Here is a 27,484-nt window from a genome sequence, read left to right as displayed (position 1 = left end):
TCTCTGTATTTTCATGACTATGAAAATTGTAGATTGTAGCGACATGCTATTCCATCCAGTTTGCGTTTAGTTGGACCATCATTTATTTTTTAACAGGAAAATGACCCCAAACACCTCCAGGCTATGTAAGGGCTATGTGACCAAGAAGGAGAGTGATGGGGTGCTACACCAGATGACCTGGCCTCCATAGTCACCAGACCTGAACCCAATCCAGATGGTTTGGGGTGAGCTGGACCGCAGAGTGAAGGCAAAAGGGCCAACAAGCGCTAAGCATCTCTGGGAACTCCTTCAAGACCATTTCAGGTGACTACCTTATGAAGCTCATCAAGAGAATGCCAAGAGTGTGCAAAGCAGGAATCACAGCAAAATGCGGCTACTTTGAAGAACCTAGAATATTGTTGCACACTATTTTGTTAAGTATACTGTATAATTCCACATGTGTTAATTCATAGTTTTGATGCCTTCAGTGTGAATCTACAATTTTCATAGTTATGAAAATACAGAAAACTCTTTGAATGAGAAGGTGTGGCCAAACTTTTGGTCTGTACTGTATGTCCACATTCACTGCTTTGTCGCATTTCCTTGATTACATAATCAGAACCTAATTTGTTAAGAGGACTTTAGTCTACATAGATTTCTGGGCTTTGGCATCTGATCAGCATTACCAGGCTTCATCATGTCATCAGCATTACCAGGCTTTATCATGTCATCAGCATTACCAGGCTTTATCATCACATTAGCATTACCAGGCTTTATCATCACATTAGCATTACCAGTCTTAATCATCACATTAGCATTACCAGTCTTAATCATCACATCAGCATTACCAGGCTTCATCATGTCATCAGCATTACCAGGCTTCATCATGTCATCCGCATTACCAGGCTCCATCATTACATCAGCATTACCAGGCTTCATCATGTCATCAGTATTACCAGGCTCCATTATGTGATCAGCATTACCAGGCTTCATCATGTCATCAGCATTACCAGGCTTCATCATGTCATCCGCATTACCAGGCTCCATCATTACATCAGCATTACCAGGCTCCATCATTACATCAGCATTACCAGGCTTCATCATGTCATCAGTATTACCAGGCTCCATTATGTGATCAGCATTACCAGGCTTCATCATGTCATCCGCATTACCAGGCTCCATCATTACATCAGCATTACCAGGCTTCATCATGTCATCAGTATTACCAGGCTCCATTATGTGATCAGCATTACCAGGCTTCATCATGTCATCAGCATTACCAGGCTCCATCATTACATCAGCATTACCAGGCTTCATCATGTCATCAGTATTACCAGGCTCCATTATGTGATCAGCATTACCAGGCTTCATCATGTCATCCGCATTACCAGGCTCCATCATTACATCAGCATTACCAGGCTTCATCATGTCATCAGTATTACCAGGCTCCATCATCACATCAGCATTACCAGGCTTCATCATCACATCAGCATTACCAGGCTTCATCATCACATCCGCATTACCAGGCTTCATCATGTCATCAGCATTACCAGGCTCCATCATCTGATCAGCATTACCAGACTTCATCATCACAACAGCATTACCAGGCTCCATCATCTGATCAGCATTACCAGTATTAATCATCACATCAGCATTACCAGGCTTCATCACATACAATTTCCTTTTTATAAAGATCTGATGAAGTCTGCTGCTGCTGATCAAATGCAAAGTCCAGACAGAATCACAGGTTGAATAAAGAATATAATCAATTAGGCTCTAATTTTGTAAACAAAGAAATGCAACAAAACTGCAAACATGTCACCAAAGCCTTCGAGGTACACATAAATTCTTCACATAGTTATAGATGGAGCTCCCCTTTAAGATGGAGAGCAGACCTAGATATAAGCGACTTCTCAGTGTACGTGATAGAGTATTGGATCGCTTCGAACACACACAGCTGAGTTGTATATATGGATATGGATATCTATGATTAATTCACACTTTGATTTGGGCGCGCATCGACTTCAGGCAGTTTCATTCATCATGGTCCTCTGACATATTTTATTAACAGCAGCTGATGAAGACGGAGCTTCCTCCCGGGAGATGTTTGATGTTTGTACTGCATCATTTGAGCTATTCCCTATACCTGGGCTACGTCAGTCTACGAGGGATCGTCTACAAATTCTGCCTCCCCCATGATCCATCAAGCAGTCTTTATGTCATTTAGTCAGAAGCGTCTAGGAAATAACACACCTGCATCCTGGAGATATGAGATGCCCTTTAAGGACATTATGGTTGTATGGTGTACTGAAGACAAGTGTGGTTTACCGACATGGACAAATGGACCGGGGACAATCATCTTGACCTTTCCTCTAAATGGAAAATATCTTTTCTGACAATTCAGACTTAAAGGGGTTGTTTTTCAAATCACTAATTGACAGAAAGTGACAGAGATTTGTAATTTACTTTTATTAAAAAATCTCAAGTCTTCCAGTACTTATCAGCTGCTGTATGTCCTGCAGGAAGTGGTATATTATTTCCAGTCTGACACAGTGCTCTCTGCTGCCACCTCTGTCCATGTCAGGAACTGTCCACAGCAGTAGCAAATCCCCATAGAAAACCTCTCCTGCTCTCCAGACTGGAAAGAATATCCACTTCCTGTAGGGCATACAGTAGCTGATAAGTACTGGAATAAGTACTTGAGATTTTTTTAAATAGATGTAAATTACACATTTCTGGCACTTTCTGGCACCAGTTGATTTGAAAGAATTTTTTTTTTGGGGGGGTGAACAACTCTTTAAAGGGGTAAAGTTATCACTCTATGAGGGGATGGAGGAGGCAGGACTCACAGGCTTTCTCTATGAGGGGATGGAGGAGACAGGACTCACAGGCTTTCTCTATGAGGGGATGGAGGAGACAGGACTCACAGGCTTTCTCTATGAGGGGATGGAGGAGGCAGGACTCACAGGCTTTCTCTATGAGGAGATGGAGGAGGCAGGACTCACAGGCTTTCTCTATGAGGGGAATGAGGAGGCAGGACTCCCAGGCTTTCTCTATGAGGGGATGGAGGAGGCAGGACACACAGGCTTTCTCTATGAGGGGAATGAGGAGGCAGGACTCCCAGGCTTTCTCTATGAGGAGATGGAGGAGGCAGGACTGACAGGTTTTCTCTATGAAGGGATGGAGGAGGCAGGACTCCCAGGCTTTCTCTATGAGGGGAGGGAGGAGGCAGGACTGACAGGTTTTCTCTATGAAGGGATGGAGGAGGCAGGACTCCCAGGCTTTCTCTATGAGGGGATGGAGGAGGCAGGACACACAGGCTTTCTCTATGAGGGGATGGAGGAGGCAGGACTCACAGGCTTTCTCTATGAGGGGATGGAGAAGGCAGGACTGACAGGCTTTCTCTATGAGGGGATGGAGAAGGCAGGACTGACAGGCTTTCTCTATGAGGGGATGGAGAAGGCAGGACTGACAGGCTTTCTCTATGAGGGGATGGAGGAGGCAGGACTGACAGGCTTTCTGATTTCTGTGTGTGCCTTTTAGTAAAACTAGCAGGGTACATGGGGGTGGGGCTTTATTTAAAGAAGAAGTCCGAGCAGACTTTGTTTTTTCACCATGTGAAGGGGAGGCTAAGAAATAACATAAATGAATAGCCTAAGAGGCTAAGAAAAAACATGCTCCCCCCTCCCCGGCCCCAGCGCTGGTGGCCACCCACCGCCGATCAGGTCCCCGGCCGCTTCCTAGTCTGAGTGGGGACTCAAGACATGACATGTCAGGTCCGCTCAGCCAGTCAGCCGCCATAGCGAGGTCCTGCCTCAACCACTGACTAGCTGAGCGGACCTGACACATCACACCCGGGGTCCCCACTCAGACCAGGAAGCAGCCAGGGACTTGGGGACCTGATGGGTGGTAAACGGCCATCAACACTGGATCTGGGGAGGTGAATATGTTTTTTTTTTATTCCTCCCCCTCCCCACCACTTGTGAAAAAAAGAGGTCTGCCCGGACTTCTCCTTTAAGACGTACCCACCCATACCTGATAAATTTCCCCCCTATGTGCTCAATAGAAGACATGAACAGGAAAATTGTGTTTGTGAGTTATTGGTTTAGTTTAATTGTGTTAGTCTATAGCGGTGACTTATAGGACAAATCAGAGCCGGTTTTATTGGTAATCCATGTAATTACACAGGGTTCACTTTATCTTGTTAATATATACTGCATGTTGTGACCCAAAGCAGTCGTGATACAACCCGAACCCTGGTCCTCCATAAAATGCTGACTTATCTGAGGACTGGAAATTGCTGGGGACTTGGGATCTAGTCGCTGACAGCCAGAGCGAACCGCAGAATATTCTCCATAATAACCTTCCCCTTCAAGGACATCAACACTCTTGAAAATATTTCAGCGCTTTACAAAGCAAACATTTATGTAGCATCGGCCTGTCAGCTCATGGAAGCCAGCCGTAGATTTTCTGGGTTCCTTTGTGAAGTCGGATTGAGCCATTTCCACATGTCTACTAGACAAGGCCTAAGTGATGTGTATCCTGAATGTACAACGCGGAGGGGGGTGAGGAGCGGGGGGCTGTGCTGTCAGGGGGGACCCGTACACAAAACTATTATGTCCATTCATTTTATAGGAAAACTGCCCAAAATATAAAGATATGTAATTGTGTGTATTATTAGTGTAAGGCAGACATGAACCAAAGCTTCAGCTATTATATTATGGGATGGCTTAAAGTGGATGTAAGGGAATGAGGCAGCAGTGGCCAAACAATGAGCTCCAGGATGTATAGATTTTTATTCCTTTCAGCGCTCTCTAATATAAAACTAATTATAGTCGACCTGTCAGCAGCTACAGACAGGGATATAAGAACACAGCTACACAGGAGGCAGGACTCACAGGCTTTCTTTATGAGGAGATGGAGGAGGCAGGACTCACAGGCTTTCTCTATGAGGGGATGGAGGAGGCAGGACAACAGGCTTTCTCTATGAGGGGATGGAGGAGGCAGGACTCCCAGGCTTTCTCTATGAGGGGATGAAGGAGGCAGGACTCCCAGGCTTTCTCTATGGGGGGATGGAGGAGGCAGGACTCACAGGCTTTCTCTATGAGGGGAGGGAGGAGGCAGGACTCACAGGCTTTCTCTATGAGGGGATGGAGGAGGCAGGACTGACAGGCTTTCTCTATGAGGGGATGGAGGAGGCAGGACTGACAGGCTTTCTCTATGAGGGGATGGAGGAGGCAGGACTGACAGGCTTTCTCTATGAGGGGATGGAGGAGGCAGGACTCACAGGCTTTCTCTATGAGGGGATGGAGGAGGCAGGGTTGACAGGCTTTCTCTATGAGGAGATGGAGGAGGCAGGACTGACAGGCTTTCTCTATGAGGAGATGGAGGAGGCAGGACTGACAGGCTTTCTCTATGAGGGGATGGAGGAGGCAGGACTCCCAGGCTTTCTCTATGAGGGGATGGAGGAGGCAGGACTGACAGGCTTTCTCTATGAGGGGATGGAGGAGGCAGGACCCACAGGCTTTCTCTATGAGGGGATGGAGGAGGCAGGACTCACAGGCTTTCTCTATGAGGGGATGGAGGAGGCAGGGCTGACAGGCTTTCTCTATGAGGGATGGAGGAGGCAGGACTCCCAGGCTTTCTCTATGAGGGGATGGAGGAGACAGGACTCACAGGCTTTCTCAATGAGGGGACAGAGGTGTTGGGGGAGAGAAGAATGGGGCATGTTGGGGAGATAACCAGCCGCCATAGGAGTCACCCTCGCCCCTCATCTCTCCAATCAGAACCCAGAAAGGCTAAGCCAACAGTTAGAGAATGTATACGAGCAGCTTTATACCAGGCCAGCAGCATATCTCCCTATAGTGACAGGCCGTGTACCCCTACATCCACTCTTCCCCGTGCCACAAACAGCACCGCAGCTCCACAACACTCCTGTGACAGCACACACAGCCTGGAACCAGCACTTCACTATATGTAGTCTGAGTTTTCCAAGATCGTACAAGCAGTGCCGATGTTAAAGTGATACTGTCATCCCCCTTTATTCACACTTTACTTCAATGGTTAACAGTGTCAACTGGGCGGGGCTTCATGGAAGTTGGACACCATCTCACGTCTGGGGAGAGGGCCCAACTGTCAGGAACGTCTCCTAGGTGACACTGTCCACCATTTATATCAAGTGATTATAGTGCGGAAAGAAGACAAGACATATTATAAAGGTATATATCATATGTAGGTGGTGCAGAGAACAGCACATAAATGGGGGGACAGAACTCTCGGCACTCACCTCCCGGCGTCTGGAGGAGATGGATGCCGTCTCAGGGAGTCCTGGAAAACATGGATATAGCCCTAGGCCATAGGCTGTATCCTCGTTTACCTGGCAGCCCTCGGGCAACATCCATTTCCTCCAGATGCCAGGAGGTGAATGCCGAATGTTTGAGTTCGACCCCCCCTGGACATTTTTCTGAAGTTTGCCTGATTCTGCTAATACACCTGCAGGACGCCTGTGGGGGGAATCAGCTTCAGGTGCCATACATGATATCACAGGACAGGTATCATTACAGGGATTGGGGACCATACACGGATGTCTGTATTCTGATAACAGCTCACATCTATGTAGATGAATTCTGCAATACCAGGCACAACCTCTGTACAACAGTGGCACCCTCTAATCCCAGACATCACCTTTAAAGGGGTACCCCAGCAATTTTTATTTTTTTTCTTTCAAATCAACATATAGATTTGTATTAAAAATCTCAATGCTTCCGGTACTTATCAGCTGCTGTATGTCCTGAAGGAAGTGGTGTATTCTTTCCAGTCTGACACAGTACTCTCTGCTGCCACTTCTGGCCATGTCAGGAACTGTCGAGAGCAGGAGAGGTTTTCTGGTTCAATGTTTTAATAGGTTTTGGATTTCTATGGGAATTTGCTCCTGCTCTAGGCAGTTCCTGACATGGAACTGCCTAGAGCAGGAGCAAATTCCCATAGAAATCCAAAACCTATTAAAACATTGAACCAGAAAACCTCTCCTGCTCTCGACAGTTCCTGACATGGCCAGAAGTGGCAGCAGAGAGCACTGTGTCAGACTGGAAAAAATCCACCATTTCCTTCAGGACATACAGCAGCTGATAAGTACCGGAAGCATGGAGATTTTTAAATAGAAGTAAATTACAAATCTATATAACTTTTCTGACACCAATTGACTTGAAAGAAATTTTTTTTGCCGAAGAATCCCTTTAAGAACATTATAATGGGCCTAAAGCATGTTTTGCTAGCATGGCTGTGACTAATACAGTTAGTCATGTCGGTTATTAGGGTTATAATAGTCCTGACAGGCTCCTACAGTGGAGCTGGCGTCTATGGGCACAGTTGCAATCGTCTCACCTGCACATTTCAGCCGTAGATCACAGCGTCCGTTGCGAGGCGAGGATTAACATCAAAGCTATTTGGTTCTTTTAAGCGGCGAGGTCTCTGATGTTTCTCCCTCCTCACCTTGTGCCTGCGAGTTTCTCAATGTACAGTATAATTACTCAGACGTCACGTTACTCCGACCCACTCGGCAGAGTATAGCACAGTTAAAGGGGAAGTCTGCTTTTAATTATCTTCTGACCTATGAGTATTATTCCCTCCTTCTGGCTTGGCATATATCCCCAGGCATGTTCTAGGACTCCTAGTTGGAGTCAAACACCATCTTAAAGGAACAAGCCGCGTGAGAGATGCTCAGCATATCCTTTCTTTTGCAAATTTTGAGAATATGGGTCTATGATTATATAGTCACAGTTCTGCCGACTTCAGAGCTGAAATCTCCCAGCATCTCTTGCTGATATAACAAGTGTACGGAGTTAGAGGGTGAGTGACCTCAGACCAGTAATGTAAGGTATTTTGGTAAGGAACAGCTATACCCCCTGTCATATAGGAGCACGAGGTGTGAGAGGTATGACTGACAATAAGCTTGCTGACTGTTAAAGTAACAACCTGCAGAATGATGAATGCAGCTCTAGAGTACATTACAAGGGAGGATTAGTACAGAATGTGAAATGAACGTACTGTACACTGACTTCACTAGCAGAATAGTGAGTGCAGCTCTGGAGTATAATACAGTATGTAACTCAGGATCAGTAATGTAATGTATGTACACAGTGACCCCACCAGCAGAATAGTGAGTGCAGCTCTGGGGTATAATACAGGATGTAACTCAGGATCAGTACAGGATAAGTAATGTATGTAGTGACCTCACTAGCAGAATAGTGATTGCAGCTCTGGAGTATAATACAGGATGTAACTTAGGATCAGTAATGTAATGTATGTACACAGTGACCCCACCAGTAGAATAGTGAGTGCAGCTCTGGAGTATAATACAGGATGTAACTTAGGATCAGTAATGTAATGTATGTACACAGTGACCCCACCAGTAGAATAGTGAGTGCAGCTCTAGAGTATGCTATATGCTGTGACCAATATAAGATTATCTACATCTGTATCCATCATCCCTTTAAAGTTCCGCCTCCTCTTTAATTGTATCTAGCAGCAGCTCCAGCTTTCACACCCCTGACAGACCTGCTACTACATCATTGTAATCTATGTACATGACACCTCCCTCCTGGCAGCGGCTACTAGCAGACGTAGCCATGCGATGTGATGGGGGAGCCCTCATGGGAGATTTTCACGGCCTATTAATACGCAGCAATGTGGTGCGTGTCTTTAATGTGCCTGTGATGCCAGGGACTCCGGTGGCTTTGTATCACCCCTCAGTTTTTACACTTATTATGGAGAATTTATGATCTCCCTCTTTGCCAGTGGCCGGACAATGCCGATCAGCACCATGTCAGACCTTGTCCTCACAGGCCGATCGATTGATTAATCAGTTACTAATGTTAAAGGCACGGCGCAGAATCAATGTAATCTGTGTTAACCAGTTATGTTGGGCAGGCGTCCCCATTCTGCGGCTCTAGCTGGTGTGTGGGCGAGAGTCAGGCCGCTGCATATGGGGGAGGTGGTGAGCGCTTCTAATGGTCGGACGCATTCGTTACCACACGTAGAGAGTTTATGACCCGTTCTCTGCCACACATAGCGTGTTTTTTCTTCCCGTCCTTCTATATAATTTTATCAAGGAGAAGTCTTAAAGGAGTTATCCAGAATTAGAAAAAAAATACAAACAAACAGCGCCATGGCTGTCCTCAGGTTGTGTGTGGTATTACAACTTTGCTCTATTTACTTCAAAGGAACTAGGCTGCAATACCGCACATACACAGGACAGGAGTGGCGCTCTTTCTGCAAGACAAATGCGGGACAATGCAACAATTCTATTGTACATAGCAGCCTTCTGGCTATCCCCCGATGAGGTATGTGGGATGTAAGGATTTCAACTGTGGAAAGATAAGCCACCATCAGGAACTATGGCAGTGACTTGCTTGTAATGGCATCCTATAATTAGCCCTCACACATATATATATATATATATATATATATATATATATATATATATAGTATATATTGCATCTTATAGGGCCCTTAGAAGGATCACTTGACATTGAGCTGATCATAAAGTTCCCCACTATATAGGGGTAGATTTTTCAAACATGGTGTAAAGTGAAACTGGCTCAGATTCCACTTTTCATTCCGCACAGACTGTTTGGAAAATGAAAGGTGGAATCTGATTGGTTGCTAGGGACAACTGAGCCAGTTTCACTTTACACCATGTTTGATAAATCTCCCCCTATAAGTATCCCCAATGATCAGTTATAATCTATGGGGGAACTCAACCTTTTCCCTGCAGCGCCACCACTGGTGAGAAAAAACTTTACATATTACATTCAAATTAGTGGGCTGTCTATGTAATGCAGGTCAGGAGACCCTCATAACCTCTCTCCTCTCTGGCCAAGAGACGACGATACTGAACAGAAGACCCCAGGACCCCCCTCTACTAACTCAATTAAAATTGGTTTGCAGCCCCTTAAAGACGGCACTTGTGTGAAAACTGAATCCATTCCGCTGGGCTGTGAGACTGCACCATCTGCGTCTCCGCAACCCATCAAGATGATAAAACAGCCGAGGAGAACCCAACCGTGATCTTACCTGCCGTTCTGCAGAACTCAATACTAAAATGCAGGTATATGACGGCCATGGCCTAGAGCCGGCCGTCAACTACTGCGGCACCAATGCCGCCCTAGCAGCCATCTGGAATATGAAGCCATTGCGTAACAGTCAACCCCCTCGGGAGTTGATATAAAGTTATTCAATTACACGGCCATCAAGTGACTTTTTCTGTTGACTTCTATAAAGAAAGACAAAAGATGGACACACTGGGACTCAGTTTATTCATGATGTATCCAATAACTGGGCGCCTACAGGCTTGGGGTACATGGCGGCGATACCCTGCAGGGTGACCAGGAATCCTTAAAGGGGTTGGACATTATTATTATTTTTTTTTTATTTAAAATTAACTGGTGCCAGAGATTTGTAAATTACTTCTATTAAAAAATCTCCAGTCTTTCAGTACTTATCAGCTGCTGTATGTCCTGCAGGAAGTGGTGTATTCTTTCCAGTCTGACACAGTGCTCTCTGCTGCCACCTCTGTCCATGGCAGGAACTGTCCAGAACAGTACCAAATCCCCATAGAAAATCTTTCCCGCTTTCCAGACTGTAAAGAATACACCACTTCCCGCAGGACATACAGCAGCTGATAAGTACTGGGAGAATCTTTTCTAATAGACGTAAATCACTAATCTCTGGCTTTTTCTGGCACCAGTTGATTTGAAAGAATTTTTTATTTTTTTTTGCAAACTACCACTTTAAGTCATGTGACCAGAAACCACTGTGTCATGTGCCATGCCGCCACCACTCCTCCAAGTAAATGGGGTCATGCAGTGCCGCAACACACAAAAGGCTTTGATCATAACTGGGCAGATGCAAGGAAGCCATCTATTCAGTAGTGCCCATCAGCATCTGGATCAGGAACACTGGATGGAAATCTGGCTTCATGGTTTGTAACAATGTATCAGAGCAACGTATCAGCCTGGAGGCCAGACTGTGTATCCAATATGGCAGGATGGAGGGCAGCTACACTGGGTGGTGACTGCTCCGCTACAGTCCTCTATGCCAGGAGTACCCTGCACAGTGCTGGATAGAGGGATCACAGGTGGTAAGCACAACACAGCCCTGCGGGTCAGGGGCAGGCACTGGTGGGAAGCAGCACACAGCCCTGGGGGTCAGGGGCAGGCACTGGTGGGGAGCAGCACACAGCCCTGGGGGTCAGGGGCAGGCACTGGTGGGGAGCAGCACACAGCCCTGCGGGTCAGGGGCAGGCACTGGTAGGAAGCAGCACACAGCCCTGGGGGTCAGGGGCAGGCACTGGTAGGAAGCAGCACACAGCCCTGTGGGTCAGGGGCAGGCACCGCTGCTGGGTTACCCTGTATTATTATATGGGATCACTGGTGGGAAGCAGTACACAGCCCTGCGGGTCAGGGGCAGGCACTGGTGGGGAGCAGCACACAGCCCTGCGGGTCAGGGGCAGGCACCGCTGGTGGGAAGCAGCACACAGCCCTGCGGGTCAGGGGCAGGCACCGCTGGTGGGAAGCAGCACACAGCCCTGCGGGTCAGGGGCAGGCACCGCTGGTGGGAAGCAGCACACAGCCCTGTGGGTCAGGGGCAGGCACCGCTGGTGGGAAGCAGCACACAGCCCTGCGGGTCAGGGGCAGGCACCGCTGGTGGGAAGCAGCACACAGCCCTGCGGGTCAGGGGCAGGCACCGCTGCTGGGTTACCCTGTATTATTATATGGGATCACTGGTGGGAAGCAGCACACAGCCCTGCGGGTCAGGGGCAGGCACTGGTGGGGAGCAGCACACAGCCCTGGGGGTCAGGGGCAGGCACTGGTGGGGAGCAGCACACAGCCCTGCGGGTCAGGGGCAGGCACTGGTGGGAAGCAGCACACAGCCCTGGGGGTCAGGGGCAGGCACTGGTAGGAAGCAGCACACAGCCCTGTGGGTCAGGGGCAGGCACCGCTGCTGGGTTACCCTGTATTATTATATGGGATCACTGGTGGGAAGCAGTACACAGCCCTGCGGGTCAGGGGCAGGCACTGGTGGGAAGCAGCACACAGCCCTGCGGGTCAGGGGCAGGCACCGCTGGTGGGAAGCAGCACACAGCCCTGCGGGTCAGGGGCAGGCACCGCTGGTGGGAAGCAGCACACAGCCCTGCGGGTCAGGGGCAGGCACCGCTGGTGGGAAGCAGCACACAGCCCTGTGGGTCAGGGGCAGGCACCGCTGGTGGGAAGCAGCACACAGCCCTGCGGGTCAGGGGCAGGCACCGCTGGTGGGAAGCAGCACACAGCCCTGCGGGTCAGGGGCAGGCACCGCTGCTGGGTTACCCTGTATTATTATATGGGATCACTGGTGGGAAGCAGCACACAGCCCTGCGGGTCAGGGGCAGGCACCGCTGGTGGGAAGCAGCACACAGCCCTGCGGGTCAGGGGCAGGCACCGCTGGTGGGAAGCAGCACACAGCCCTGTGGGTCAGGGGCAGGCACCGCTGGTGGTGGGTTACACCATGTTATCATATGGGAGAGTAAAATGACAAATCCAGCTCTGCTACATAATAGTGGATATGTAACAAGAAACCATCCAATTCCAGCTTCTCCATCATAAATCCTGTACCAGCCCCTCATACACAAAGCCAAGGGGCACCAGAGGGTACAGACACAGCCCCCCAGATGCCATCCCAGATCACCAACCAGTAATGTATCATATCAAATAGACACATCGATGGGGGAGATTTATCAAACATGGTGTAAAGTGAAACTGGCTCAGTTGCCCCTAGCAACCAATCAGATTCCACCTTTCATTTTCCAAAGAGTCTGTGAGGAATGAAAGGTGGAATCTGATTGGTTGCTAGGGGCAACTGAGCCAGTTTCACTTTACACCATGTTTGATAAATCTCCCCCATCCTGTACTAGATAGATAGATAGATAGATAGATAGATAGATAGATAGATAGATAGGAGATAGATAGATAGATAGATAGATAGATAGATAGATAGATAGATAGGAGATAGATAGATAGATAGATAGATAGATAGATAGATAGATAGATAGATAGGAGATAGATAGATAGATAGATAGATAGATAGATAGATAGATAGATAGATAGGAGATAGATAGATAGATAGATAGATAGATAGATAGATAGAAGATAGATAGGAGATAGGAGATAGATAGATAGATAATAGATAGATAGATAGATAGATAGATAGATAGATAGATAGATAGATAGATAGATAGATAGATAGATAGATAGGAGATAGATAGATAGGAGATAGATAGATAGATAGATAGGAGATAGATAGATAGATAGGAGAAAGATAGATAGATAGGAGATAGATAGATAGATATAGATAGATAGATAGATAGATAGATAGATAGATAGATAGGAGATAGATAGATAGAAGATAGATAGATAGGAGATAGATAGATAGATAGATAGATAGATAGATAGATAGATTAGATAGGAGATAGAGAGATAGATAGATAGGAGATAGATAGATAGGAGATAGATAGATAGATAGATAGATAGATAGATAGATAGATAGATAGGAGATAGATAGATAGATAGATAGATAGATAGATAGATAGATAGATAGATAGGAGATAGATAGATAGGAGATAGATAGATAGATAGATAGATAGATAGGAGATAGATAGATAGGAGATAGATAGATAGATAGATAGATAGAAGATAGATAGGAGATAGATAGGAGATAGATAGATAGATAGATAGATAGATAGATAGATAGATAGATAGATAGATAGGAGATAGATAGATAGATAGATAGGAGATAGATAGATAGATAGATAGATAGGAGATAGATAGATAGATAGATAGATAGATAGATAGAAGATAGATAGATAGATAGATAGATAGATAGATAGATAGATAGATAGGAGATAGATAGATAGAAGATAGATAGATAGATAGATAGATAGATAGATAGATAGATAGATAGATAGAAGATAGATAGATAGGAGATAGATAGATAGGAGATAGATAGATAGATAGATAGATAGGAGATAGATAGATAGATAGATAGATAGATAGATAGATAGGAGATAGATAGATAGAAGATAGATAGATAGATAGATAGATAGAGAGATAGAAGATAGATAGATAGGAGATAGATAGATAGGAGATAGATAGATAGAAGATAGATAGATAGATAGATAGATAGATAGATAGATAGATAGATAGAAGATAGATAGATAGATAGATAGATAGATAGATAGATAGATAGATAGAAGATAGATAGATAGATAGATAGATAGATAGATAGATAGATAGGAGACATGCTAATTAGACAGACAACATGGTAATGGTTATTCCTATACACACACACACACATATATATATATATATATATATATATATATATATATATATATATATATATACACACACACAGCTATATACACTACATGCAGCAGGTACGGGGCTCGGTGCAGATACCGCACTGTGTGCACACGGTGCGGTTCCTCTTACCTCCTTGGTGCTCAGGTTCCCCCGCACATATTTGGCCGCACAGAAGCGCAGGGATCCGAGGAGGAGCAGCAGCAGCCCGGGGCCCGCTGGGGGCCCCATTACCGGGGCCGGCGGTCGGGGGAGCGGGCAGAGGAGGCTGGGACACCGCAGCACCGGGCCGGTTCCAGGCACAAGGACGGGGGCGGGATGCGGACAGAGCGGGAGGGGGACGGGAGGCAGCGGATCCGGTGTGTGGTGCGGAGAGTGCGGGGACTCCCGCCTGTATCACCGGGAAGAGAGGCGGCACCGGGAGAACGGAGCAGAGCGCAGGCACGGGACACGGGGGCGAGCACTGCGGAGACACGGGATACGGGAGGGGGCTGTGTACACAGGGGTCCGGCCACAGACGGGGGCTGCTGCAGCGGAGGAGGGGGCCGGGGGCTACGGGGGGCACCGGGGTCACCTGATTACTCACTGCCTGGGGGTCCCTGGTGGGAGAGGGGGTATACGGATTCTGGGTGCAGCATAAGGGTAAGGAGGGGAGGTATGAGGGGGGCAACAGGCTGCTAGGGGGCAGAGGAATCAGATTATGGGGGCTCCCAGTGTGCAGGGGGGTCCTGGGGGCAGAGGAATTAGATTATGGGGGCTCCCAGTGTGCAGGGGGGTCCTGGGGGCAGAGGGATCAGATTATGGGGGCTCCCAGTGTGCAGGGGGGTCCTGGGGGCAGAGGGATCAGATTATGGGGGCTCCCAGTGTGCAGGGGGGTCCTGGGGGCAGAGGAATCAGATTATGGGGGCTCCCAGTGTGCAGGGGGGTCCTGGAGGCAGAGGAATCAGATTATGGGGGCTCCCAGTGTTCAGGGGGGTCCTGGGGGAAGAGGAATCATATTATGGGGGCTCCCAGTGTGCAGGGGGGTCCTGGGGGAAGAGGAATCATATTATGGGGGCTCCCAGTGTGCAGGGGGGTCCTGGGGGAAGAGGAATCATATTATGGGGGCTCCCAGTGTGCAGGGGGGTCCTGGGGGAAGAGGAATCAGATTATGGGGGCTCCCAGTGTGCAGGGGGGGTCCTGGAGGCAGAGGAATCAGATTATGGGGGCTCCCAGTGTGCAGGGGGGTCCTGGAGGCAGAGGAATCAGATTATGGGGGCTCCCAGTGTGCAGGGGGGTCCTGGTAATCTGCCCACCACCACCAGTGTACCGGCACCAGTATCATCACGGTGCTCCCTGATTATAATAGGGTCACTCAGTGCCCCCTATACCCAGACAGTGCCCCTACAACAAGACAGTACCCCCTATAACCTGACAGTGCCCCCTATAACAAGATAGTACCACACAGTGCCCCCTATAACAAGACAGTGCCCCCTATAACAAGACAGTGCCCCTTACAACAGTGCCAGACAGTGCCCCCTATAACCAGACAGTGCCCCCTATAACAAGACGGTACCACACAGTGCCCCCTATAACAAGACAGTACCAGACAGTGCCCCCTATAACAAGACAGTGCCCCCTATAACAAGACAGTGCCAGACAGTGCCCCCTATAACAAGACAGTGCCCCCTATAACCAGACAGTACCAGACAGTGCCCCTATAACCAGACAGTACCCGACAGTGCCCCGTACAGCAGTGCCAGACAGTGCCCCCTATAACCAGACAGTGCCCCCTATAAGAAGACAGTACCAGACAGTGCCTTTTACAACAGTGCCAGACAGTGCCCCCTACAACAAGACAGTGCCCCCTACAACAGTGCCAGACAGTGCCCCCTATAACCAGACAGTGCCCCCTATAAGAATATAGTACCAGACAGTACCCCCTATAAGAAGATAGTACCAGACAGTGCCCCCTATAACAAGATAGTACCACACAGGGCCCCTATAACAAGACAGTGCCAGACAGTGACCCTATAACAAGATAGTACCACACAGGGCCCCTATAACAAGATAGTACCACACAGTGCCCCTATAACAAGATAGTACCACACAGTGCCCCTATAACAAGATAGTACCACACAGGGCCCCTATAACAAGAGAGTACCACACAGTGCGCCCTATAACAAGAGAGTACCACACAGTGCCCCTATAACAAGATAGTACCACACAGGGCCCCTATAACAAGAGAGTACCACACAGTGCCCCCTATAACAAGAGAGTACCACACAGTGCGCCCTATAACAAGATAGTACCACACAGTGACCCTATAACAAGAGAGTACCACACAGTGCGCCCTATAACAAGATAGTACCACACAGTGCCTCCATGACAAGACAGTATTACACAGTGCCCCCGTGACAAGACAGTCATAGGGGGCACTGTGTGGTACTCTCTTGTTGTAGTGCGCACTGTGTGGTACTCTCTTGTTATAGGGGGCACTGTGTGGTACTCTCTTGTTATAGGGTGCACTGTGTGGTACTATCTTGTCATAGGGGTACTGTGTGGTACTCTCTTGTTATAGGGGGCACTGTGTGGTACTCTCTTGTTATAGGGGGCACTGTGTGGTACTCTCTTGTTATAGGGTGCACTGTGTGGTACTCTCTTGTTATAGGGGCACTGTGTGGTACTATCTTGTTATAGGGGCACTGTGTGGTACTATCTTGTTATAGGGGCACTGTGTGGTACTCTCTTGTTATAGGGGGCACTGTGTGGTACTCTCTTGTTATAGGGGGCACTGTGTGGTACTCTCTTGTTATAGGGGGCACTGTGTGGTACTCTCTTGTTATAGGGCGCACTGTGTGGTACTATCTTGTTATAGGGGCACTGTGTGGTACTATCTTGTTATAGGGCGCACTGTGTGGTACTATCTTGTTATAGGGGACACTGTGTGGTACTCTCTTGTTATAGGGCGCACTGTGTGGTACTATCTTGTTATAGGGGCACTGTGTGGTACTATCTTGTTATAGGGCACACTGTGTGGTACTATCTTGTTATAGGGCGCACTGTGTGGTACTATCTTGTTATAGGGGACACTGTGTGGTACTCTCTTGTTATAGGGCGCACTGTGTGGTACTATCTTGTTATAGGGCGCACTGTGTGATACTATCTTGTTATAGGGCGCACTGTGTGATACTATCTTGTTATAGGGGACACTGTGTGGTACTCTCTTGTTATAGGGCGCACTGTGTGGTACTCTCTTGTTATAGGGCGCACTGTGTGGTACTCTCTTGTTATAGGGGCCCTGTGTGGTACTATCTTGTTATAGGGGCACTGTGTGGTACTCTCTTGTTATAGGGGCCCTGTGTGGTACTATCTTGTTATAGGGCGCACTGTGTGATACTATCTTGTTATAGGGCGCACTGTGTGATACTATCTTGTTATAGGGGCAGCACAGGCAGCACAGTATGTGTATCACACTATTTAGTCGCTGACCATACTGGTACGTTTCCTGACACACATATTGATGGTCTATCAGTACTCGCTGCCATTCATGACTAAGAGGTGGTGGATCCACGTTGTAAGGTTTCAGCATGACCCTTTGTCACACCACATACGGGGTCTGCACTGACTAGGTGCAGTAAAGTGTGAGATTATTTCAGCAGTATGCCCAGGATAGCGGAGCTGGACAGGCATGATGGAAATCTAGATCCCTATTGTCAGGGCCGAGAAGACATATTCATCGGCCTGTAACTGGAAGCACAGCCGGGATATTATGTGTCACTCTGGGCCCTTAGTGACCGAGAACACAAACATCTCAGTTAATATCAGTCTGCGGAGCGGTGACAGCTCTGATCCCTGACAGCAAACATCTCTTGTTGACACAAGTGACCACCTCGGACTTGTGTGACACCGGCAGTCGCCATCTCATTCATTCACCTCATGTAACATGGTGACACAGGAGCGTGAACCGCGTTGTCCATGGCCATCCAGTAAAGCAGGGATGGGAAACGTACCTTCCCCCCCCCCCCCCCCTCAGCTTTGGCAAATCCCCATTATGTCTGGACAGCCGAAGCTTCGGCTTTGGACCTTCCACATGTATTGGATATTAATAACTTTCAGTTGAAGGTAACGCGTTTCCAGCTCTTAGATCAGTGCCATATATCATATATAACCGTACCTGACTAAGCTTGGTCTGAGTTTGAAATGCGTTGTCTCCCACTGTGCATCAAATAAAAGTTATTATTATGCGATATATAAATAAGATCCAGTGGATGTTTTACTGCCATGTAGCACCATCAAAGCGCAATGGTCCGTTTTTATTGTTTTTTTGGTAGTGTCATATTACATAATGGATATTACAGAACGATTATCATCAGGGGTACTCCAGTGAAATCAGCTGGTGTCAGAGATTTGTAATTTACTTCTATTAAAAAATCTCAAGTCTTCCAGTACTCATCAGCTGCTGTATGTCCCGCAGGAAGTGGTGTATTCTTTCCAGTCTGACACAGTGCTCTCTGCTGCCACCTCTGTCCATGTCAGGAACTGTCCAGGGTAGTAGCAAATCCTCATAGAAAACAGCTCCTGCTTTGGACGGTTCCTGTCATTGACAGAGGTGGCAGCAGAGAGTACTGGATGTTCTGTATATACTGCATATTAATAACTTTTATTGGATAGCAAGCAGTGTGGTGGAGCTGAGGGACAGACCTGTGGGGGAGCAGCAATCGGTGCAGTAAAATGTGGAGAGGGACCTCACAGCTGTAGTGAGGGGTACAGCCTGGCACAGGTCAGCCTTTGCCCCCTACACACATCAGTAAACCATCGATGCCAATAACAGTGCGGCTCGGTTACAAGTTCTTCCTTAAACTAAATTTGCTAGGTGACAACCACTAATTACATAGTTGATCAGATTCTTACATTTACTGATCTTTCCTGTTTACAAGATATCAATGTCAAGACCGTTTTTTTCACTCGCCTCCTAATATATTCTATCCCTTAATAGGGGACGATCCGTTTTATTCACCTGTCAGTGGTTTTAATGTTATGGCTGATGTGATTTATGGAAGGAGATGAAGAGAGCGTCTTCCACAGATAGGTGGAGGGATCCACATCTCCTTCCTGCTAATGAGCACAGCAGGAGCCAACAAGATGAGCATCGCCTCCACATCTAAGACATCGGCGGACGTAAAGCTGTGTACACTGTCAGCTCTTCCCATAGCCGCCACCAGGAGTTCATTAGGCTTCCCATAGCTGGTGTGAGAACCCAGTATAGATGCATCAGAGGCGGAACTGGGCGCCAGTGCATAATACAGATCTACCAGTGTAATCCCAAATCACATTACACCCCAAGAGCTACCGAACTGACCCCTATGACTCATAGCTCCAGAACCCTGTGTCCTTCTTCCATCTACATCACTGATGTGTATTCGCGGGCATGTAACATCTATAACATTATCCTGTACTGATCCTGAGTTATATCCTGTATTTCTTTTATTAAAATTTTAAACATAACAATAAATAAATACAGAAATAACACACTATATCTAAGCAGAACAAAACAATAAATAGAAAAATGAAACCATAACATAAACCACCGGTCCATCCCCACACTCATTCTTCCACACAGACAACCCATATACCTATATACAATATATACACCCATATACCTATATACAATATATATACCTATATACAATATATACACCCATACACCTATATACAATATATACACAATATAAACTATTTAGCTAAACATATTAATAAACTATATACACTACTATATACAAACCTATATATACTACTATATACCATACACCTATAAACACACCTATATACACTACTATATACAATACACCCCTATATACTACACACCTATATAAATAACTAAATGTGAACCCCCTGGCCCAGTTGCATTGTGCACAACCTAATACCACAGACATAATTCTACTCAACCCAACACCAACTAAACAAGACATCAATACACAAATAAACTAAAACTAAACAAGACAAGATGCAAAATAATAACCTACAACTAAACAATACATATAATATTTTTTAATAATTTATTTATTTTCTTTTTTTGGCCCTGAGCTGGTCCCGCATCCCATGCCCCCAGTACATGATCACGGACGTCCATGAACCAGCCCAGGATTTTATATATATATATATATATATATATATATATATATATATATATATATAAAAAAGTCCCAACAAAGTCCCACAGAAGCCCCCTCCCCCCTTTTACCCACCACCCAACCTATCACTAAACCCGAACCCCAGGTGCAAACAAAACATATATAATATTTACAGTATATACAATTTATACAAACATACAAAGATAATCACAAAGACAATCACAATACACAAACTTTTGAAAAAATATATAACATACTAAACCCAACAATAATGAGACTTCTCAGCCCCACACACAGCCCGAAAGCCTAAGTTCAGCGCCTGCAAGCCCTATACTCTAGTATCTCTACAGCACAAAACAAAAGACTAATGTGCCAGCATCAGCCCACCACCAGGAGAGGAGACGCAGGCTAAGGAACCTTATAGGCAAAGCCCCTCCAAAGACAAGAGGCCCTACCAGCCCCCAGCCTCTCGTACTCCAGAGAGCACACCTTCACCAGGTCACCGAGTGTGCCCCTAACCACCTCATCCACAGGGAGGATTTTACGTTGCGTCGATACTAAACACCGTGCACTCCACGTGTGGTACCTGACCACTATGCTGACTAGGAATAAAGTGCTCTGGTCCCAGCCACCAAGGTTTCTGAATGCTCCATAGGCCCATTCCGCATAGGAGAGGCGAGCCAACCTGGGCCACCCGATGGAAGCGCCCACCCTGTTGTAAACCTCTGTATTAAAGGGACAATGAAGCAGAAAATACTCCATGCTTTCCAGCATGCCTCCACACTCCTCCCGGGGACATCCCCGATCCTCAGAGCTCCTGCACTTCAGATTGTCCCTCACATACAGTTTCCCATGGAAGCAATGCCAAGCCAAGTCCCAAAACTTCAAGGGGATCCTGATGGAATTCAATAGGCCCAAACCAACCTCCAGATCCCGACTTGGGCAATCCTTGAGCGCCATCGGTTTTTGGAAATGGGATGACCGGACCCTATTGTCAAGGAATTTCCTCGACAGAGTCCTAATCTCCCACATCCCCAAACCCCACCGACGAATGACCTTCAGAACCAGGGTAGCATAAGCCGGAAGATGCCCGTGTGGTGTGCGGAGATCCTTCACTTGCCCTCCTGTCTCCCATTCCTGGAAGAAAGGACGAAACCATCCCCTACAGGAGAATACCCACGGAGGAGCCCTCTCTTTCCAGAGGTTTGCAATGTTGGTCTTAAGAAAGGTATTCACAAGGAACACCACGGGGTTGACCATACACAACCCCCCTTGTCTCCTCGTACGGTAAGTAACCTCCCTCTTGACTAGGTTCAGTCTATTCCCCCATAACAGTTGGAAGAACACACTGTAGACCCGAGTCCAGAGCGGCTCTGGCAAAATGCAAACACTGCCCAGATATATCAGCAAAGAGAGCAGGAATGTTTTGATCAGGTTAACCCTTTCCCTGAGGGTCAAAGACCAACCCTTTCACTGATCCACCCTCTGAGCGGCGATCTTAAGCCTGCTGTCCCAGTTTTGTTTGGGGTAATCCCCTTGGCCGAATTCGATGCCGAGAACTTTTGCAGACTCCTGGGGCTCTGGAAGGGTGTCCGGGAGATCAAATCCAGGATCTCCACCTCCCAGCCAGAGACTCTCACACTTATCCTGGTTGATCTTGGACCCAGATAGCTCTGAGTAGCGCTCAACCTCTGAAATCACACACTGCACCTCCTCTTGCGAGGAGACAAATATGGTGACATCATCAGCGTACGCTACCACCCTCAGAGTGGAATCCGGGACCGCAGGGTCGATTCTCACCCCTGCCAACGGTCCACAATCAATCCTCCTAAGGAAAGGATCAATTGCAAACACGTACAACAGTGGGCTCAAAGGGCAACCCTGACGGACACCAGACCCAACCTCAAAAGAGCGGCCAATCCAACCATTCACAAGCGGGAAACTCTCTGCCCCTGCATACAAGGTCTTAAGCCAACCAACAACCCCCCCCCCCCCCCCCCCCGGCAGGCCATATCTCAGAAGGACAGACCAGAGGTACTCGTGGTTAACCCGATCAAATGCTTTTGCCTGATCCAAGGACAGCAAGTACCCCTTTTAGTGACCTGCCCTACCCTGCTCCACAGCCTCCCGGACACCGAGCACAGCACTAAAGGTACTGCGGCCTGGAACAGAGCAATGCTGGGCCCCCGAAAGGAGCTGGGGTGCAAACTTCACCAGCCGATTAAACAGCACTTTTGCCAGAATCTTTCTGTCCACATTGAGAAGCGCTATGGGATGCCAATTCTCAATGCGGGACGGGTCTTTACCCTTTGACAAGATGATCAAGGCTGACCTCCTCATTGACCTCGGCAGAGTGCCCGAGGAGAGACACTCATTAAATACCTCAGTCAAGAGGGGTACCAAAGTGTCCTTAAAGGTCTTATAGAACTCAGATGTTAAGCCATCTGGACCGGGTGAGTTCTTGAGGGCAAGACCATCAATAGCCACCCTGACTTCCTCTTCTTGGATCATCTCTGTCGAAACGTAAAGAGAGGGGTCTATCCCTGGTTCAGGGATGGTTTCAGTCAAGAAAGCTGAGGCCTTATCCCGATCTAGATCCTTTCTCCCCAAGAGGTGCGAGTAAAAGGATCTGACGACCTCCAGGACCCCTGATCTGGACCTTTTCAGGGATCCTGTACTATCAATCAGTCCTGAGACGATTTTACTATTCACTGACATCTTGCAGTTTCTGTAAGGGTCGGGCGAGCGGTACTTCCCGTAGTCCCTCTCAAAAACCAAAGATGCGTGTCTATCATACTGGCACCTCAGTAGCAAGGCTTTCACTCTGGAGATATCATCACGACTACCTCCAGTCGAGACAAGACGTTCAAGTTTCTTCCTCAGGCCCTGATACAGGCGATACCTGTCCAGACTCCTGAGGCTCGAGAGCTGGCGGAAGAATCTTACAACCCTTTTTTTGAACATCTCCCACCACTCTGACTTACTGCTACAAAGGCTGAACAATGGTACCTGGCTCTGAAGAAAATTCTGAAAGGACTGTCTTATTTCCGCTTCTTCCAAGAGAGACGAATTGAGCTTCCAGTAGCCTCTACCCATCCGGGGGGTCTCTGTAACATTCAGAGAAAACAAAATTAAACAGTGGTCGGAGAACTCCACCTCAACAACGGACACCGCTGAAGAGACGACTTCCTCCTTTAAATAAAACCTGTCTATCCTGGACCTACAACTACCCCTATGATAGGTGAATCCCGCGTGGCCTGGTGTATGCCGGATGTGAACATCCACCAGACGAGCCTCACTAGCTATACTATTCAGGGCGACGCCATCATAAGTCAGCTTGTCTCTGGAACCTCCCCTATCCTGGGGCCTCATGACAGCATTGAAGTCCCTCCAAAGACCACCTGCCGACTTGTAAAAAGATAGGGCTTGATCCTCATAAAGAGACACTTCCGATCCCACTTGGACTGTGGACCATAGATGTTAATAAGGCGAAGTTCTTGTCCCTTCATGAGGACATCTAGAATCAGGCACCTCCCCATTTCTAACTCAATAACCCGTCGGCATTCTACCGGTGCGGCAAAAAGTACCGCCACCCCGCTATACGGCTCGGCTGCAAGAGACCAGTTACGGCTCGGCCGCAAGAGACCACCATTCCTCCATTCCCTTCTGGCTTTAAATATAGATGACATGTCTGTTAGCCTGGTCTCCTGCAAAAAGAAAATATCAGCATTAATGTGGGCAAAATAATCATAGGCCGCAAATCTAGCCGTATCTGACTTAATGCTGGCTACATTAATGGAAGCCAGCGTCAACGGAGAGGGTGCCGCCATCATGGGTGATTGAGTTAGACGGCTTTCTTTTTCCCACTATCCTTTCCATCCTGCCCGCCACCTTCCTCATCGGATGATGGTTTACCTCTCTTTAGTGAAATGGATGTATCCATGTCCCCTTTATTTACATTTTCCTCGTCCTCTGACTCTGGGCAGATCCTCCCCCAAAGGAAATACGTTCCCCAGGGAGAGAGGATTCGACGTCCCCTGCAGGCCCCTCCGTCATTGCACCAACCGTAACCTCACCCTGTGCCTCCTGCACCTCTGAGGAGGAAATATCTTGGAGGGTTTGGAACCGGTTTGAGAGACCAATCAGAGGGAGGATGGTTGTACCTTCCTTTGGCATCTGGGGGGTGGGAGAAGATCTTACATCTCCCCTTTTCTTATTCTTTTTAGTACCCCGCTTGTGCTCCACCCATCTCCCACTATCCTCATCCGCGCTCTCACCATGGGAGGACAGTGGAGAGATGGCACCTTCTTCTTTCAGAATCCTCCAAATCTCCTCATCCAGATCACTGTCCCTCAGAGCCTCAGCAGTAAGATTGGCCTCAGGGATGAGATCAGAGGTCACCACAGTTGCGCAAGGCTCCTGAGACTCCCCCATCTCCCTCTCCCTTTGGCGCTTATCCCGACGCCTCAGTTGGGCTGGCGTCTTTTGCTTACTTTTCTTCCCTGGCTCTTTTACTCCTTCACCTCCGCCAGCTGCCCCCCCAGTAGATTCCTCCTCACGACCTTTCTCCACCGGGGTAACAACTGCGTTGGCAAAGGAACGAGGGCAGCGACTGAATGGGTGACCTAAGTCACCACACAGGTGACACCTAATCTCCACACAGGATGCAGCGAGATGGCCTATTTCCCCACACAATGAGCACTTCGTCACCGTACACCTAGCACTTAAATGTGTGGGGTCACCGCACCTGTGACAGAGCCTAGGCTGACCCTGGTAGAAGACCTGGATTCGATCCCTTCCTAGGAAGGTGGCAGATGGTATATGGGTAACGGTGTTTCCTGAATACATAAGTTTGACCATAAAGGTCCAAGCCCCTGACCAGATGCCATATTCGTCCCTGTTCTTTTTTGGGACTTCCACCACCTCTCCATACCGGCCAAGCCACGTCATGATGTCAATACAAGAGAGTGATTTGTTACGGGTTAAAACGGTCACTCTCTTGACGTTATTTTGGCGAGACACCACCTGAATGGCAAAGTCTCGCCAGCCGGGCTCATCCTTTACCAGCGCATAGTTCGACCAAAAAAGCTCAAGCCCCTCCGGCCGAACAAAGCTGATATCGAATTCAGGGGTACCAAAGGGATGTATCAAGGCAAAGATGTCGGCTGCCTTGAAGCTCATCCTCAGCAGGAGCTCAACAACTTTAGATCTTGGGGGACATGTATCACTGCCTCTCCACCTCAGACGGACCACATTCCTTCGGACACCGCCCGGCCCGGCTGTTGGGAGAGACCACACAGTTTCCCTACCCCTTTCCTCTCGGAAGGCTGTAAGGCCATGCCTTTCTATCAAGAAAGACAGATCAACCTCCCTACCCTCTACAGTGATTGTTCTCTCCCCTCTCTTTAAGGCCTGCAGGACACGTCGATGCAAGTCACCATCCCCAGGGCCCGAGGACGAGGAAGGCCCCCCACTTCCCCCAGCGGCGACATTTGCATAGCTGCGTAGGGGTGCAACTGGACCAGGCCCTATGCTCCCACCACTAATCTGTGCCCCTTCACCACCCTCCTCCACATAATCCATACCCACACCAATACCACATGTCACACTGCCCCGACCACCCTCCAAAGCCCCAGACAAATTCCTCCCCACATTCACTCCTGCCTTCCCCCCAACATTAATTCCCCCATTCACACTGGGTGGACCAGTGTGCTCTGGGACAGAAAGAGATTTTGTACCATCAGCATCATTGGGTACCAGGACAGGAGCCACCTCCACAGGACAGGCCACTGGTCCCTTATGAGAGGACCGAACAGCCTGCCTGGACTGTTTAGAGGCAGCCCCTGCCCTATTTCTGCTGGTACCCTCTGCCTCATCAGTACTAGAGTCCTCAGTACGATCTGGTCCAGCAACTCCAATACAAAACAAAGGTTTAAGTCCAGTCTTTCTCTTGTGAGGCGAAGGCATCTTAGCTCCAGCAGCATCCCGGCGACAACACAAAGGAACAGCAGCGCCAGCGCCAAGAGCCACCGGAGCTCCCGCAGCTGACTCCGGCACACAGCCGCTCCCCCCTCCCGTCAGGGAGTGATCTAATGCACTAGTGCCTTTAACGTTACTGCCCACCGCTAGGCCACCTCTCCTACCACTGCCCGCCACTGGGCCAATATAACTGTCCGACCTTACGGCCAGTACCTCACCTGCTCCACCTCTGCTACTGCAAACAGAGATGGAGCTTACCGCCATACTTGACTTTATACTCTCCCCATTATCCTGCACTGAGTCCACAACAGAACTTAGGCCGGGCTGAGATATGGGGTTCACACAGTGAGCTGACCCTGAGGCCAGTCCGGGGGGCACAGGGAGGGGGGAATATACAAATGTTACCTGCTCCTGAAGCTGGATCTGGGCCATCAGCGCCCCTCCCTGGTAACTGGTGTTGCTTTCATCCCCCGAACAGCGGCTAGATGACAATGCTGCTTGCCCTGCAGGGAGCCCACTGTATGGGGTCTGTTGTTGGGGACCCCCGGGTGGATTCGGCTCAACATCACGTACCTCCGCAGCGTCTCCTTCCTCCTCCACCCGGCTCTCTGGCTGGAGCCCTCTCCGCTTTTCTCTCTCCATTTCAGCAAAACGATCATCATTCTGTAGTTTTTCTCTAAACGGCCCACTGTTCTCCAAAATAAAAGTTCTTTTTTTCATTAGCTTTTTGATGTCAGCTTTCAGACATTTTATCTTCGCTGATAACTCAGCCTTTTGCTGCTTAGCAGCAGTGTCCATTAATGCTTTTACAGCACATACCTCCTCCTGCAGCTTGTACAGCTGGTTCCTGGTGTCCTCATACCCATGGAGGCTTGCAGCAATCCGGAGGCCATAGGTCTGCCCCGTCTCTTGGGACCGCGGCACCCCCCAATCTTTCTCCACACCTTCATGGGCAGACAGCCTTGCTCCAGGAGGAGTGTCACTGCTCACACTGTCATGACTTGATTCCACAGTCGCTGT

At 48.2% G+C, this 27,484-nt stretch overlaps 1 protein-coding gene across 1 annotated transcript in view; it reads right to left on the bottom strand.

The window, feature by feature from the left end:
- TMEM145 (transmembrane protein 145) overlaps positions 1-14,798 on the bottom strand; it is a 62,118-nt gene extending 47,320 nt beyond the window's left edge. The window contains exon 1 of the mRNA XM_069948079.1: positions 14,505-14,798. Within this exon, the coding sequence (XP_069804180.1) occupies positions 14,505-14,603 (99 nt within the window). The 5' untranslated portion in view covers positions 14,604-14,798. The remainder of the gene's footprint in view (positions 1-14,504) is intronic.
- Positions 14,799-27,484: the final 12,686 nt, after the last annotated feature.

Source organism: Dendropsophus ebraccatus, chromosome 12 (genome assembly GCF_027789765.1).
Source record: "Dendropsophus ebraccatus isolate aDenEbr1 chromosome 12, aDenEbr1.pat, whole genome shotgun sequence".
In the NCBI taxonomy this organism is placed as follows: domain Eukaryota; kingdom Metazoa; phylum Chordata; class Amphibia; order Anura; family Hylidae; genus Dendropsophus; species Dendropsophus ebraccatus.
Note: the sequence above shows the minus strand (reverse complement) of the source record. Positions and strands in the feature narration are given on the sequence as shown.